Raw genomic sequence first — 16791 nt, 5'->3', positions numbered from 1 at the left:
GCAGTCGACGAGATTTGTCAGTCCGTGACATAGACGCACGAGTTCCTGACATATCTAGTTGTTACCAAGTACAAACAAATCTAGCAGCAGTTCGTATAGAACTAAGAATCGCATACGCACACTCAAAATACACTTCTCTCGTTTTACATACAATCTACATAATCATGACTCAAAGTGTGGCAAACCATAAACAATACTAGCAGACTGTTCAGGAAAACATCAACAGTTCAACACAACAAATTAGATAATAATCAATCAGAACAGGTGAAGCAAAGCCAAGCAGAGACCATTTAAGGAACAACAGAGGATGCAAACTGTAATTTATCATCACAAGGTAAATCAAAAGATACTGTAGCCCACCTATCCAATATCTAGACTATACCATGACTCAATTCATGGCAAACTATAATAAGTGTTAGCAGACCATCAACATAGTACAATAGGATCATGATCAATATGAGAGCAACAAGCAAAGCTGAGCTGAGAATACTTCAGGAACAACAAATAGCCGCACATAGATACAAACATGTGGAATGTAAAATGAGCACCAAACAGAAGTCGACCAGCTTTCACAAAAATAAAAGTATGAACAATAAAACATAACGAGACACAATAGCAACACAATTATCTGTTTTGCATGCTCAAGCAGCAGTCACCAACACGGTGTAAAGGTTTGTTACTCCGATTCAAACATTTAGTGCATTACATGATATATAATAAAGATCGTCCTCGATGAAACAACACACTTTGATGATGGCTTCCTACTCCATGCTTCCTTTGAGGTTTCCAGTCTTAACGGTACTGCAAAACAAGAGTGCAAATTCAGTAATCTTCAATTAACCCACACATTGAGGTATTCACAATAAAGAGATATACAGAAAGGCAATACCAACAAATGCATCTGAAACACAATTCAATCAAATCTAAAAATTCAAGCATAAAAACTACATTTAATTAGAAACAGGCAAAGAAACAATATCCTTCAAAAGGTCAATCATCTCAATGCTCCAGTACATTATAGTTATTCACGAAATGTAAATATACCTACTTGTTGTTGTTCATTAATTAATACAAATGCAACATATTCAATGCTTGCTAGTGGGCGGTAGTCCGTAAAGTAGTGGAAACTGGAGATAGATAAACAAAGATTTCATTACCAGGAGCAGCAATACAGACAGAACTTGTACATATGTCACCAAGATAGTTGCACTAATACAATTCTAAAATGCCTGATGGCATTTAATGATTCATAAACATTGAGCAAAGATACAGGCAATATTGCAAGGCATAATATTAGGTAATGATTGCAAAAGTTGGCCAGGAAGGGTATTGCCACAAGTGGAGTAACACTAACACATACATCTATCCTGGATAAGTGAATATACCATGCTATATCTCAAAGTATGCAATAATCCATGCTACTTGGTGATAGTCCAAGATAATTCAAACTAGCTCACTATATCAAGAAGCCTTGTAGACAAAGCATATAGAATTGCCAAGCAAAGCATGGGGTGATATACTACTGCTCAACCGATATAAAATTCAGGCATGGGCTTCATGAAATCGATCAACTGTGTGGCAGCGCGCATACCTTGATGAAGCCGATTTCCTTGGCGTTGCTGCGGAAGCACTGCCTGCAGCACATCAGCCCGTACTTCCGGATCAGGCCATGCGAGTTGCCGCAGACACGGCTGCAAGTGCAACAACAAAAAACCAAACCACAGCGCGTCACAAACGGATCAAGCAATACAAGGCACGTGAATCTTGGATCTCGGACACAAGGTAAGCCACAAGCTCGCGCCACGGATCTACACGTACAGATAGAAATCGCGTACTGCTACCAATCTAATATAAGACAGGGGGCGGTGCAAGTTTCTAATCGGTGAACCGATCACGAAATAGGCGCTAGAGAGAAAGAAGAGAGAGAGGATTATTACCAAACCCTGGATCCGGGGCCGTAGTTCTTGGGGTGCGAGTTCCAGACGTTTTCGTGTCCCATGGCGGCGGCGACGGCGGCGGCGGCAGCGGCGGCGGCGGCGGCGGCAGCGGAGGTCCTGACTCTGTAAACCCTAGCTTTCTCTCGCCTGGCTGAAATGAGGAGGCGGGTCGCGAGGCCGCCGGCTTATTCTATAGGCAGACAGGCCTCACTTCCTGGGCTTTCACTTGGACACGTTAGTACGCCTGCGGAGCTATATGCCTGCGGATGGGCTTCCGGATACATGGGCTGGACGGACATGTCGTTTAAGTAAACTCAGCCCACTCGCCACCCACTGTAAAGGAGAGATTGAATTTAAGAGCATCTCCAGTTTGCCCCCAGCGCGGTTTTATGTTTTTTTTTTTTTTGAGGGAAAAGCGCGCTCTTTATTCAAACTTTAACATCGGTACATAAATATTGCCGGATAAACTCCGGAACAACACCATGAAAACTGAAAAAACTAGAAAGTTCACTGGAACGAGCTAACTGATGAGCCGCACTATTCAAACCACGGGGAATATGCTTGAAACCGCAAGACTGAAAGGATGTCGCCATCAATTTGATATCTGCCACTACTGCACCCAGGCCGGATCGATCCATCGCTGGATCATTAAGCCTATGGATCACAGATAGACAATCAGATGCCACAATTAGAAACCGATGACCCTGAGTGTGCGCAAAAGAGGTTGCTCGCCTGATGGCTAGCGCCTCCGCCAATTCTGGTGTCGTGACCTCTGGGAGATGATCACTGAAGCCTGCCAAACATTCTCCACGATGGTCCAGAATCACAGCACCAATACCCATACGTCGAGATGATGCAAAAATAGCGGCGTCTACATTCATCAAGACAGTGCCGGCCGGCGGCGGAGTCCATTTCAAAGGTGATGACGATGACTCACACCGGGAAGCCCGGGGATTCTTGAAGCAATGCAGAACCACCATATCAACATATGCCTTGATCTTCTCGACAATTCTTCGAGGGTGTATAATCCCCTCATTATTCCTCGCATCATTCCTAGCCTCCCATAAATGCCAGAAGGTCAAAGTAATAGCTGTTGTCTGAATACCTGAACATCTCTCAAGCACATCAAACAGCCATTGGCGAGGTGATAGGAAGAAACGACGTTGGAGATGAATGCCATAGCACTCCTTAATGGCCTCCCAAACCTCCTCAGCATAGCTGCAGAAAAGAAAGGTATGTTCTACACGTTCCACCCGGTTGCAAAAAATGCAAGTATCGGGTGCTGGTATATGTCTCCGACAAAGTTGAAATCCAATCGGAAGACAATCATGGGAAAATCTCCATAAAATAATTTTCATCTTCTGTGGCGCATTGATTGCCCATATTCTTTTCCATCCCTTCTCTTCTTCACATTGCCGTGAGCTAGAACCCTTGCGGGAATTACTTCTTGCACAATGAAACTGCTCAGTACGTGCTAAATTGTGTAGCATCCATTTTTTGTGAAGGGCCATGATACAAAGTCGTTCTCACCTTGTGAGCTGATAGGTACAGTTAGGATCTTGCGCACGATCTGTTCATGGAATACTTCACGTAGCCGCACTTCATTCCAACTCCTGGACTCACTATTTATCAAGGTATCAACAGTTTGTCCATCAGATAAAGGAACCATCGGGTTCACTAAATAGGCCGGGGTGTCAGGGATCCATTTATCCTTGGTGATTTGAATTGTCGATCCATTTCCCACACCCCAGCGAATACCCCTGGATAGAAGATCCTTCCCAAACATTAGACTCCGCCAAGTATATGAAGCAGTTCTCGGACATGACGCAGACCAGAAGCTTCCATTCGGGTAGTATCTTCCTTTCAGCACCTTCGCACACAGCGAATCTGTGACAGTTAACAGCCGCCAACACTGTTTTCCGAGCATCGCTTGGTTAAAAAGAGACATATCACGGAAACCCATACCACCAAGCGATTTTGGTGTTGAGAGCCACTCCCATGAGCGCCAGTGCATTTTGTTCTTCCCGTTCTCCACTCCCCACCACGAATTTGAGATTGTACATCTCATAGTATCACATGTGGCCACCGGGAGCTCAAAACAATTCATGACATGAGTAGGAATAGCCTGAATGACGGATTTCAGGAAAGTTTCTTTTCCCGCCCTCGACATTGGCCTCTCTGTATATCCATTTGATCTATTCCACATACGATCTGGCAAGAACTTGAAGGTGCTAGTCGGTGATCGTCCCACATGTGTGGGCATACCCAAGTAGGTCTCCTGCAGCGCCTCATTCTGCACCTCAAGCTTGGTCTTGACATATGATTTAATGGCATCCTTGCAATGGGAGCCAAAAAATACTGACGATTTTTGCAGATTGATCTTTTGCCCTGTGCCCGCACAATAAGTATTAAGTGTTTCCTTCAAGGCCTCCACACTAAGGGGTCACTTTTTGCAAAAAAGATACTATCATCTGCGAACAATAAGTGAGAGATAGCTGGTCCATTCCTCCCATTCTTGATGCCACTCAAAGCACCACTATTCTGCATGGCATTCAACAAACAGGAGAGTCCTTCAGTGTATAACAGAAAGAGGTACGGACTGATCGGATCCCCTTGACGAATGCCTCGCGAGGGTACGACCGGCATGGTAAGGTCTCCATTGACACGCACTGCATAACGAACAGACGTGACACATCTCATGATCGTGCTAATCCATGTCGGGTCAAAACCAAGCTTCTCTAAACAACCATGGAGATAGACCCACTCCACACGATCATATGCCTTCATCATGTCAATCTTCAAGGCGAAGTGTGGCTGCTTGGACTGTTGGTTACGAATGGTGTGCAAACACTCAAATGCCACCAAAGCATTGTCGGAAATAAGACGGCCGGGAACGAAGGCGCTTTGGTGTTCAGAAATGATATGATGCAGAATCACCTTCAATCTGTTGGCTAACACTTTAGAAGCAATTTTATAAAGCACGTTGCATAAACTTATTGGGCGAAAATTTGTCAAGAGATCCGGATGTGCCACCTTGGGGATGAGTACAATAACTGAATCACACAGCCCCTCTGGAATCTCCCCTCCTTCCAAGAAACATCTAACAGCATTACAAATTTCCGCTTGGAAGAAATCCCAATGAGTCTGATAAAAAAGCGCCGGGAAACCATCCGGCCCTGGCGATTTAGTCGGTCCCATTTGAAAAAGAGCAGCCTTGATCTCACTGTCCGTGTAGGGTTTGAGAAGATCCTCATTCATATCCAGAGTTACTTTAGTCGGAATGGATTCAAGAACTGCATCAATGCTCGGACAAGGTTCAGATGAAAAAAGGTCCTCATAAAATGTTTGGACCATACCTTTAATATCATCTTGCTTGTCACATCGTGAACCATCTGGTCGCTTGAGGTATCGAATCTTGTTCGTACGTCGGCGAGCCGACGCCCGAGCAAGGAAGAAGGCGGTTTTATGCTTGGGTGACGAAATTCCCAGCCATCCCCCAGTTTCGGCCCCAGCACATCACAAATCGGTGACATTTGTTCGAAAGTTCGGTTTCCGCTAGGCAAAAAACATCACAGAGTCGTCGTCTAGGTTGTGTCGTTCTCCTCCTTGAAGTTGTTGTCTAGGTTGTTCGTGAAGCTCTTGGTGCACCTGCTGGAGTCGTTGCCGGCCGCCGCCTAGAGCGTGGGCTTCGAGGGCGCTATGTGCACCATCGTGGGCACTTCATGGTCGTCGGCACCTCCGTTCTGGTTTGGTTCCGCCGTTTTTGGGCGCTTATGGTTGCACAGTTGCGTTGGTTTGGGTCATTTTGGAGTTGGAGTTGGCCTCCTTAAGTTCCATCCTTCGGCTGTGACGTGGCCTAGAACCTTTGTGCATCGCCTACTCTTGGAAGGTGACGTTGCAAGGCGTGTCCTTGGCAGACAAGAGCGGATCTAGGATTTGGGCTGGGAGAGGGGGGCGAGGGTCGAATAAGACAACTGTCACAAATGAAATCTACTACAGCTATGTATAGTAAGTCCTCGCAGAGAAATCTCTTTGCCAACAACAGTCCATGGCTATAAATTTGTTCAAAAATTCTGCTCACACGAAATAATAATAATTTGCATCTACGGTCATAAAAAATTGTATGCATTTTCAATGGACAAGAATGGACGCTTGAAACAGCGAGCTTGAAAAAGACCATAGGTTGTATGCATTCGCTTCATTTTTCTCTCCACTTAATATTTTGTCTTGAAAATGCCACATGCCGATTTATTTGTGGATGGAGGGAGTAGATCTCTATCTCTCATGTGAGCACATAAAATACATTAACTAATCCGTCAGCCATTACCAATATCAAGGAAGATTAATTAGTAATGCCCATAACTAATTAACGATTAGCTAAACCATACGGCAATTAGAGCTTCCCCTCTCGTGAATTCTTGGGGGTGGCCGAGCCATAGGGGGGCCTGGAACCCGCTCCCCCTAGATCCGCCTCTGTTGCCAGATAGCTTGTGTGGGTAGTATTGTTCGTCATGTGTCGTTTTGTTTGTATCGTAGTGCCCTTTAGCGTTGTACCGACTACCGACCACGGATCATCTGGCCTCTTCTTCATGATCGATACACCCACTATTAATAAATAAATAAATACATCCGTTTCGGAATTTGTAGCAATATGGTCCTATGGTCTAGTGGTTAGGACATTGGACTCTGAATCCAGTAACCCGAGTTCAAGTCTCGGTAGGACCTTTGTTTGCACCATTTTTTTCTTATATTTTGACAGATGGAAAATTCACGATGGGCAGTTATAAATTTGACCTACTATCAAAGATGGTGAAAGGTTCAAGATGGCAAGTCTTTTTTAGCTCAAATATCAGCTCCATACTCCCTAGACATGAACTCTCTTCTGAGGTTAAAGCACGCCAATTAGTTTTTTTTCTTAAATATGACAGATGAAAAATTCACTATGGGCAGTTACAAATTTGACCTACTATCAAAGATGGTGAAAGGTTCAAGATGGCAAGTCTTTTTTAGCTCAAATATCAGCTCCATACTCCCTAGACATGAACTCTCTTCTGAGGTTAAAGCACGCCAATTAGTTTTTTTTTTCTTAAATTTGACCGATGAAAATTTCACGATGGCCAGTTATGAATTTGACGTACTATCAAACATGAAAAATTCAAGATGGCAAGTTTTTTTTTAGCTCAATATCAGCTCCAGACTCCCTAGACATGAACTCTCTTCTGAAGTTAAAGCAGGCAAATTACACCGAAGTCCACTTCATGGTAAGTTGAACGAGTGATAAACTGTCATTCAGAAGTTCAGAATGTCGCATGAGTATGCTCACCAAAACTACTGGCCACTTGCTGCGCTGTTTATTTCCTGGTATATTAGATTTATTCTCAGTACAGGCTACAGAAAACTGAAACGGGAAGGGGGAAGAGAAAGAAAGCCTACTCCCTGTATGCACAGTTTTTTCAACTTCTACAACATCGATATGTGCACATGAGAGGATGACTATACATATCTGAGGTTAACAAAAAAAAGTATCGCTAATCTGTGGTGATCCTACATTACAGTACTGTCTTCCAGCTCTAGTGAACCCGGGAACATCTCCCGTGAAGCCTTCTTGAATGAGAACGAGTTTTCGTCCTTATCGCTTCCATGAGATTCCGCCGAGTGTTTGCGTGTAAGTGCTTTCCCTGATACTTGCACCTCCGAGTACCGGTACGAGTGCCCGTGGAAAGCAGAACGCCAAGAGCTTCGAGATGAGGTGCTCCTGATCCGAGGTGAACTGGAGCTCGCGAAAAGCTCTTCCCGGACCACCCTTAGCGGGTTCTCCAGCGCTTTCAAGATGTACCGAGCAAGTGGCCGCCTAGAGGGCTTTGGATTCAAGCATGCCTTCGCCACAATTGAGACTGCCCATACTTCTTCTAGGTGGTCTTCGTCAACAATAAGTAAAGGGTCTACAATATTTGAGATGCTCTCCTTGTCGTGTGTTTCAATATAGCCTAACGTGCTTGCCAACCAATCCTCTGAATCAGTGTCACTTGAGCCACTCACACCGAAATTCCCGGTGATTATCTCAAGCAGCACCTTTCCAAAGCAGTAAACATCATATGAGCAGCTAGCAGGTGGACCTGTTGGTGAGAAAAACATGCCATAATGTTAGACAACATGGTTAGTAATTCTCATCAGAATTACTGCACATATGATGTAATAGACTACAAAACTACCGGAAAGGGAAGTTATGCAGAAGCTTTACACACCTGATATATTCTTGTCAAGAGACCTGTAACAAAAAAAGAGACAAATGTAGATGTCAGCCATATACTCATACACCGAATTTCCATAGTTTTTGTTTACATAAGGACAACCCCCTTTTGTATAACAAAAAACTAAACTAGTACTTTCTTTTTGGGGCATGATGTGAAAGCTTCCTTACTTTATAGAGAAAAGGTATAAATGACAGTTATATGTTAACATAATGTTCCTGTAACTGGAAACAATAGCTATTTGTCATCAGATATATTCAGTACTGTTAACTTGTATTGGACACTATCATCTTGATCTACACTCTTCCATCGGATATACCAATCAACTTTTGCCAAGAAACCTGTTTCCTACGAAACAGGGATGAGGAACAACTAACATGTATGATGAATTGTCAAGTTAAATGTGCAACAACACATTCTTGGAGAAGTTATGTAGCAAGAAAAAAGTTTAGATGCCTCCAGTTCATCAACTTTATTTGGAGTATTAAACTAAGGATAAACTGTATCGGCCAACTACATATATAACTATTTTGTAGTTGAAAGCGTGATTTGTTTTTTTTGTATATGCAAGTGAGATCCTCGCAATATAACCATTTAGGCTGCTAAAGTTTCTTTTACAGAATAGAGTGCCAATTAGAGTAGACGATGACATAGAGATCTTACTTTGATGATCGCAACACCCTAGAGAAGAAACTCCTGCTTCCCTCACTTGGTTGAAGGCAAATTTCACTCAAACTTCCAAGGCGCACTTCAAATTTGTCTTCAAGAAGCACACTGCTTGCTTGGATATCTCTACAAATATTATGATGACATCAGACACAAATAAAAAAATGTACTAACATTTATTCAAACATCAAAGAAAATGAGCAATATGCATACATGCCTCAACAGACTTGGAGAATTGGATTTAAGGCAATTGCCAGTTGCAACACCGTGACAGGGAGAATACGAGGGCTTCATATAGTTATGTGGTAGCATAGTATTTTTGAAGCATTTGAGCAATACTATAGTTTCTCAAAATACCACAGTTTCAAATACTTTTATGTGTTTGGCTGTAACTAAAGACTGTGGTATTAATACTTCATTATCTCTGAAAATGTGCTATTTTTGAAGTATTGGAAAAACAACTCTGGACCTCTCTTTTCCAAAATTGAAGTATTGCTATTCCAGGCAGTTAAATACTATGGTTTGTAATACTTCAGTTTTAGAAAAAAATTGTTCCCAAACTAGGCCCGCAGTTGTTATTACCAAACAATAGTATTTTATGTATCGCCTGGTAATATTTCAGTTACAGAAAAAGTGGTCTAGAGTTGTTTTTCCAATACTTCAAAAATAGCATACTGAAGTATTAATACTGCAGTCTTTAGTCACAGCCACCACACATCAAAGTATTTGAAACTGTGGTATTTTCAGAAACTGTAGTATGATTGAAAGACTTCAAAACTATTTTGCTACCAAACACAGCCTTAATCAACTTTACTATTCATGCTTACAATTATTCCTGGGTTTTTACAATGCGTTTGACATGTAAAGAAACCAAATGCACGTAGACAATGTACATCTGAAGTGCCAGTTTTGCAATTAGGGAGTGTTTTCTTTCTTTTGTTCATGTCTTATCCTTGATCGCGCCTTGTAAATTTGTTTGATTGTTTCCCATCTTCTTAATGCCAAACTATATTGCCAACTACTTCTCATACAAAGAATATCCTAAACAACTAGATCCACAGAAAATGCAAATCAGGTTATATGCTGTTCACATGAAGCCAACACATCTAGGCAATACAAATGTCCTCTCTATTCAATGTCTGGTTAAAAAAATCTTATACGTATAATTTATTTTCAGAAATGGTTCTGCGAAATGCACCAAATGAGATTTGCAACAAGGAACCCATTTCGAAATGCGTACATAGGTAATATTGTTCTCCTTCTGTCACTGTTTCACTTAAGGTCTCTAGTAGAACTTTTTCAATAAATTGCGACCACCTGATGAGCTAGATAGCATCTGAAACTCCTATGTTCTTATCATGTTGTTAACGCTGAATCTAGCTTAACACAGCTATCAGGTTTATTATGCAATAAGATCGCTATACTTACCGAACTACCAAAAAAGAAAATAGTGCACAGCGTACATAACCATACCTGTGAACCAATGGTGGACTGCATTCATCGTGAAGGAAGCACAAGGCCTCAGCAACACCAATGGCAATCTTCAGTCTTGTTATCCAATCCAATGAACACAACCCCTCTTCGGGATCCAATGGCTTCCTGTGCAGTGCGGTTGTCAAATCTCCCTTGGCCATGTACTTGTACACTAGCAATCCCTCGCCATCCTTGACCAAATGCCCCAGCAACGGAACAATCCTCGCATGGGATTTTTTCCCGAGAAATCCCAATTCCACTACGTTCTTCCTACTGCTCTTAAGGTCGATCTTCTTGACGACAACATTTAAGCCGCTCTCCAAGGCACCACGGTAGATGTCCCCGGAGCGCCCATGCTTAACGAGGTTATCATCTCCGAAGCCTCCGGTAGCATGGTGCAGCTGCTCGTAGGTGAACCCATCCACAACAGCAGGCACGCCCTTGGGTGGACTGTTAGCTGCCCAGGATGGCGACTGCACCATCGGGTTCACGCTGCTGCTCTTGCGCGCAGAGCGGACGCCGTCGTCGTTCTGCTCCAGCCCTCTTCCTCTCGGCCTCCTTCTCCCCCTCTTCAGAAAGCAAAACACCAGCGCTGCAAGGAAAAGGACTGCCACGATTGCGGTAGCTCCAAGAACTCCAGCTAGTACATGCTTCCGCTTGACCCCTTTCTTGCCCGGGGGTGGGTCTGACAATGGCGATCCATTCCTCTTGTAGAAATCCTGGCAGTCGCCACGGCTGCGCTGGCTTGGCATGCCTGTCAAGCAGTTCATGTCGATGTGGACGGTTCCATCAGAGCCATTCCCAACCACTTGGGCAAAGTAATTGTTCGACACATCGACCACCCGAAACCTCTTCTTGAGGGACACCAGGAGGTCATCGCCAATTGCACCGTAGAGTGAATTCCCCGAGACGCTGAACAGAGCCCCGGGTCCATCACCGGCGGAGGCAGACACGACTGGGAGTTCCCCGGTGAGGTTGTTGTTGGAAAGATCAAGGACCCGGAGAGCCTTACTGGCGAAAAGCGACGCGGGGATCGGGCCGGAGAGGCTGTTACCGGCGAGGACGAGGGCGGCGAGGCTCCCGGACGAGCCGAGGTCGGGGGGCAGGTCGCCGCGGACGGCGGCGGAGCGGAGGTCGAGGACGGCGAGCGAGGGCGGGAGGCCGCGGCCGAACCAGGCGGGGATGGGGCCGGGGAGCGGGAAGCCGGAGGCGTTGAAGGCCTGGAGCGCCGTGAGGCCGCGCAGCGCGTCGACGGCGAAGGCGGCGCGGAGGGCGCCGGCGCGGGTGCGGCGGAGCCCGGCGAGGCGGATCCCCGCGACGCGGCCGGCGCGGCAGGCGACGCCGGCCCAGGCGGCGCAGGGGTCCGCCCGGTCCGGCCAGTCCCGCGCGCGCAGGCCCAGCGACGCGCGCAGGCCGTGCAGCGCCGCGAGGTCCTGGGGATGGAGCGGCTGCGGCTGCGGCTGGGCGAGCGCCGAGGAGGAGAGGAGAAGCAGCGGGAGGAGCAGGACGGCGAGGCTGCGGCGCGGAAGCATGGGGGAGGAGGTGGAGCGGAGTGGGTGGGTGTGAGGTAGAGGTAGCTGCGGGGTGGTGGTGGTCTGTGTCATGGCGCGGCCATGGCGGGGTGGTGCGCGCACGCAAGGTGTTCGGTGTTTTGGGTGCCTACCGTGGCGGATTTCGTCGCCGGTCAGCGTCTCGGGAAGCAACCGAGCTGACCACGGGGAGCCGCGAGTGGGAATGCGGGAGGGGCGTCGCGCACTTACATGTGGGCTCTACCCGAGTGGTAGTGGGGACCCGGAGGGAGTGGCGGCTGGGCTGGGGAGCGACCGAGCGAGGTGTGGTCTGACTGGATTGATTGATTGAACTATCATTGCCGCGAGCGTGCGTGTGTGTGTTTGTGGAATAGTATTCTCATACATGGACCCTTTTCAGTAATTTAGGTTCCTGTCATTTTCGTTTCTCTAGGAGCCGAAAGAGGACACGTTGGGTTCCTCAGCGATTCGATTCCGACACCAAAAGCTTGCATCCAAAAGCATGGTGGCGTCGCGTCATGTCGAACACGTGATACATCATCCAGCTCTTTGGATGTCCGTCTCACAAAAAATCAACTTTATCAAAATTTAGATGTATTTATAGGTAATATCTAGATACATCTAAATTTGGACAAAATTGAGATATTTTTTGTGGAACGGAGAGAGTAGATACCCGCGAGGTTCAATGTGGTGCAGTACCAAATCATGGAAGATGTTCAATGAGATACAATTCAAATTATGTTGTTTGGGATTTATATTTTGTGTCTAGCCAACAAAACAAAACAATTTTTGAGTTTTGGAATGGTCATGAGATTAGAGGGAATTTTAGAAAAACTTTCACTGAAAATATGATGATTCAGTGGCAACAATTTTTGGAAGTTGCTAGATCCATTTCCTTCTCCAATGAAGAGGACCAATTAATTTGGCAATACAACTCTTTTGTGGTTTATTCTTCTAGCTTTTTGTATGCTACCATCAATTTCAGATGGATTACCCAGTATACCCGCCTAATGTTTGGAAGCTTAAAATTGCACCTAGAGTTTTCATCTGGTAATTCTCCCGGAACAAGATTATGACTAGAGATAACCTTAGAGTTAAAGGCATTTCAAAACCTATGGAGTGTGAGATGTGCAGTGAATTTGAGACCGTACATCTCATGTTTGAGTTTACTGTATCTAGAGCTCTTTGGGATCTGGTAGAAGAGGTTTTTGGCATGCATGTTTCTAATTTTGAATCCATTGTTTCTTAGTGGCTTTGTAACAACAAATTCTTGCATTTCAATGTAGTATCCTCTGCTATTCTCTCTCTGGGGTTTGTGGTTGAATAGAAATAATCTTGTGTTTAACAAGGTTACTTGGATTAATTTGAAATAGGTTTGGCGCCTGGTTTACTTCCTCCTTCTAGATTGGAAGAAACCTTTCGAGGATCTAGAAAATGGAAAAAACGTTCAATTCATGAACCTGCTGCTAGCCAGTATGAAAGCTCCTCTCTGCCTCCCTGTGGGGTGAAATGCCATCCTTCGACTGGATCTCCTCCCGGAACTCGAGCTATGAAGGAAGGGCGACCCTACCGTATCTCCTGGACAATTCTGACAATTCTCACAACATCCATGTGGTGATGTGATTCGGAAGGCGCAAAGACAAAAGGATCATTCCCATGAGTCGTTTGTGAGGGAGGAACCCAAAAAAGTTGAGGATCAGTGGCGGAGCTTGAAAGAAAACACACTTGGGGGGGGGGGGCAAAATACAAAATACGAGTATTTAGGGGGGGGGCAAATTATTCTAAGTTGTCACAAAAAGGAATTCCTTCAAAGCTTGTGTAAGGGTATATTGCCCCTATGTGTGGTTTTGGTAATTAATGACAACCCCTATGGACTAATGTTTTCATTGAGTTTATATGAAGGAATATTCCATAGGTACTACTTGTAAAGTTTAGAGGGTTTAAGGGAATGGTTTTATACTTAAGTTTGGTTTGTGCTTAAGTGTTTTGCCTCTCATGCATTCCATATTTATATGTCTTGCATGGTTGTATATATATAGTGGAAATTGTCCCAAAGGTTAATCTTGACAAGTATGCAATGAATTCATGTTCATCACACGTGCATACATTGTGGGGGAGTTTTCTCTATATATATTGGTTCTACTCACATCCCGTGCATTTGTTGTAGTTGTGTGAGTAGAGACGGTTTTGATATGGCCTAGTAGCTTTGTGTTACTTGACCATATCAAATACAACCTCTTGTATACAACTTATTCTCGGATAAGTTGCGTACTTGTTTCTATTATTCATTATATAAACCCTCTTATTGTGGTTGTCATCAATTACCAAAATGGGGGAGATTGTAAGGGTATATTGCCCCTATGTGTGGTTTTGGTAATTAATGACAACCCCTATGGACTAATGTTTTCATTGAGTTTATATGAAGGAATATTCCATAGGTACTACTTGTACTCCATGTGTTGGATTCAAGTATGGATGCCATGAAGATAAAGGTATACCTTGTGTATTGGCATCAAGATCATCGGTATGAAGATATATATATATATATATATGTGATATGATCAAGAAGAAGAAATGAAGATGGAGTTCTTATGTGGAACTCAATATTAGCCATGCTCTATCTTATGTGAGTATGAGAAGATACAAGGTTGAGTTGGGCAAGTTCAAGATGAGCATCTTGAGTGGATCACATGCTTGAAGCTTGTCATCCATTTGGTGATAATGGACATGTGAAGATGTGCATCAATGGAGCTTTCCCATCATAGTGTATGGGGGAGTTTTTGTGAGTCTTCACGAAGCAACATTGATCAAGTGTGGCATTCCGGCTTGTGTAGAGCTTGAAGTGTTATCATCAAGATCAAGCGGGATGCGCAAGGCAAAGGTATGACCTTGCTAGGTTTTCCTTTTACCGGTCTCAAGGTGGTTGATGGGAGACCAGATTATAGGATAGATAGCCGCACTATTAAGAGGGGCTTTCGGTTGAGTAACTTGATCACATCGTCTTAGGGAGCTCAATCCTTTGCATACTTTGCATATTCTTATTGCTTCTTGGTGTTTCTCTGTGTGAGGTTCTTGAGCTTGTTGCTAGCTTTACAACAAGCCCAAGTTCATCGAAAACGGAATCCGCATGCATCTTCTATTGCGTTTTCGAGTTTGGACGTCTTTACCGTTTATTGACGGTGGGAGACTCCCTCTCAAAAATCATCTAAAAATGTTCTGTGAGGAGTCTCCATACTTCCAACAAAATTGGTTTCATGTCAATCGGAGTTCGGGAGCATTAGTTATCACAGTTTTTGTATAAACATGTTTTCCTGCTCACTGTGTCGTGGACTGGTCGGACCGGCCCTTGCGCCGGCCGGTTCCGGTATGCCGCCTGCCAGCCGGCCTCACAACCGCCTGCTCCGGCGTGCCGACCGGTCAACCGGGCACCAACCGGCGCCAACCGGATGACCTCCTGGACGACACAAAGTGACCCCCGGTCGTGGTCCGGCCTGCCGACCGGTTTGGACCGGCTGGTCCGGTCTGTGGGCCAGTCGGTTCGACCGGCCCTGGACCGGACGGCCCAGCCCCAGGCCCGGTTGACCGGCCTCCTCGACGGTTGACTCATCCCAACTTTTCCCCAACGGTTATATTTGCTCTTGGGCTATAAATAGCCCTTCTTCCACCTTGGGCTGAGTTAGTTCTTCCCATTCTCTCTCCTCCATTGTTGCATTTGAAGAACTTGCTCTCTCTCTTGTCCCCCCCCCCCCCATGATTCTTGCTATTTCTTGAGGGATCTAAGAGAGGAGATCTAGATCTACACTTCCACCAATCCTTTTCTCCTCTAAGTGAGGGAAACTCTTGGGATCTAGATCTTGGAGTCTTTTGTTGACTTTCCCCATTGTTCTTCCTCTCCAATCTCATCTTAGCATTTGTTGCTTGGGTGGGATTTGAGAGTGAAGGACTTGAACACCTCTAGTGTTCTTGCGTTGCATTATTGCATAGTGTTGAGCTCTCCACCACGATTAGTTCGAGTGAGAGACCGTGAGCTTGTTACTCTTGGAGGGAGACCTCCTAGTTGGCTTGATGGTTGGTGCTCCGGTGATCTCTTCAAGAAGATTGTGAAGAGGCCCGGGCTTCTCCTTCGTGGAGCTTGTGAAGTGGTTGTGGAGCTTGCCATCTCCGGAGCGGAGGAAAAGCTAACCATAAGGAAAGGGCCATTATCCTTCGTGGGTGTGGTTCGGAGAATAGGGTGAGCCTGTGTGGCGCGGGGAATCCTTCGTGGGACCTCCACTCCTCCAAACGTGACGTACCTTCTTGCAAAGGAAGGGAACACGGGAATACATCCTCGTCTCCGCGTGCCTCGGTTATTTCTATACCCGAGCTCTCTTTCCTTGTGATAGCCATCGTGCTTGAAGTACATATATCTTGCTATCACTTGTGCTACATATATCTTGTGCCTATCTTGCTTAGCTCTAGTTGCTATTGTTACACTTAGTTGAGCTTAGCATATTTAGGGGTTGTGCTTGTAAACTAAACGATAGTTTAATTCCGCATTATTACAAGACAAATCCGTAAGAGTTTTTAATTGTCTATTCACCCCCCCCCCCCCCCCCTCTAGGCGACATCTCGAGCTTTCAATTGGTAAAAAGTTGGGGGGAGGGGGGCAGCGGCCCCCCTAACTTGAACTAAGATACGCTAGTGTTGAGGATGTCTTGGTTTTCATGTGTGTGGCACCTTGTTCTATAGCTTAAAAACCTTGTTTCGGTTCTGTAAACTTTGATATTGTTTCTATTTTTGAGTTGATGGTATTTCGGGAACAGTTGGGATGGCAGCTGTTTCCCGAGTGATCCTTAAACAAGCAGATCAGTGTCTTTCGTTTTATGTTCCCATTGTTTTTTCGTTTTTAGCAAACTGAGAAACTTTGTATGGCTTCTTTCTATGAAATGGAGCTGG

General features: G+C 45.0%; 2 protein-coding genes and 1 non-coding gene across 3 annotated transcripts; 1 reads left to right on the top strand and 2 right to left on the bottom strand.

The window, feature by feature from the left end:
* Positions 1-567: 567 nt before the first annotated feature.
* Positions 568-2103, bottom strand: LOC127292630 (small ribosomal subunit protein uS14). Its single transcript, XM_051322076.2, has 3 exons — positions 1938-2103; positions 1592-1691; positions 568-801 (listed from the first exon to the last, which is right to left on the bottom strand). Exons 1-3 carry the CDS (start codon positions 1997-1999, stop codon positions 793-795), a joined length of 171 nt encoding a protein of 56 aa, XP_051178036.1. The 5' UTR covers positions 2000-2103; the 3' UTR covers positions 568-792.
* A 4487-nt stretch (positions 2104-6590) lies between these two features.
* On the top strand, positions 6591-6662 carry TRNAQ-CUG (transfer RNA glutamine (anticodon CUG)). Its single transcript has one exon. It is a non-coding gene; the product is annotated as a tRNA-Gln (tRNA).
* A 591-nt stretch (positions 6663-7253) lies between these two features.
* On the bottom strand, positions 7254-12069 carry LOC127292629 (probable LRR receptor-like serine/threonine-protein kinase At2g16250). The gene is made up of 4 exons (XM_051322075.2): positions 10328-12069; positions 8852-8980; positions 8183-8205; positions 7254-8053 (listed from the first exon to the last, which is right to left on the bottom strand). Exons 1-4 carry the CDS (start codon positions 11929-11931, stop codon positions 7482-7484), a joined length of 2328 nt encoding a protein of 775 aa, XP_051178035.1. The 5' UTR covers positions 11932-12069; the 3' UTR covers positions 7254-7481.
* Positions 12070-16791: the final 4722 nt, after the last annotated feature.

This window comes from Lolium perenne, chromosome 4, assembly GCF_019359855.2.
Source record: "Lolium perenne isolate Kyuss_39 chromosome 4, Kyuss_2.0, whole genome shotgun sequence".
Classification (NCBI taxonomy): Eukaryota; Viridiplantae; Streptophyta; class Magnoliopsida; order Poales; family Poaceae; genus Lolium; species Lolium perenne.
The sequence above is the reverse complement of the archived record's forward strand: the minus strand, read 5'-3'. Positions and strand labels throughout refer to the sequence as shown.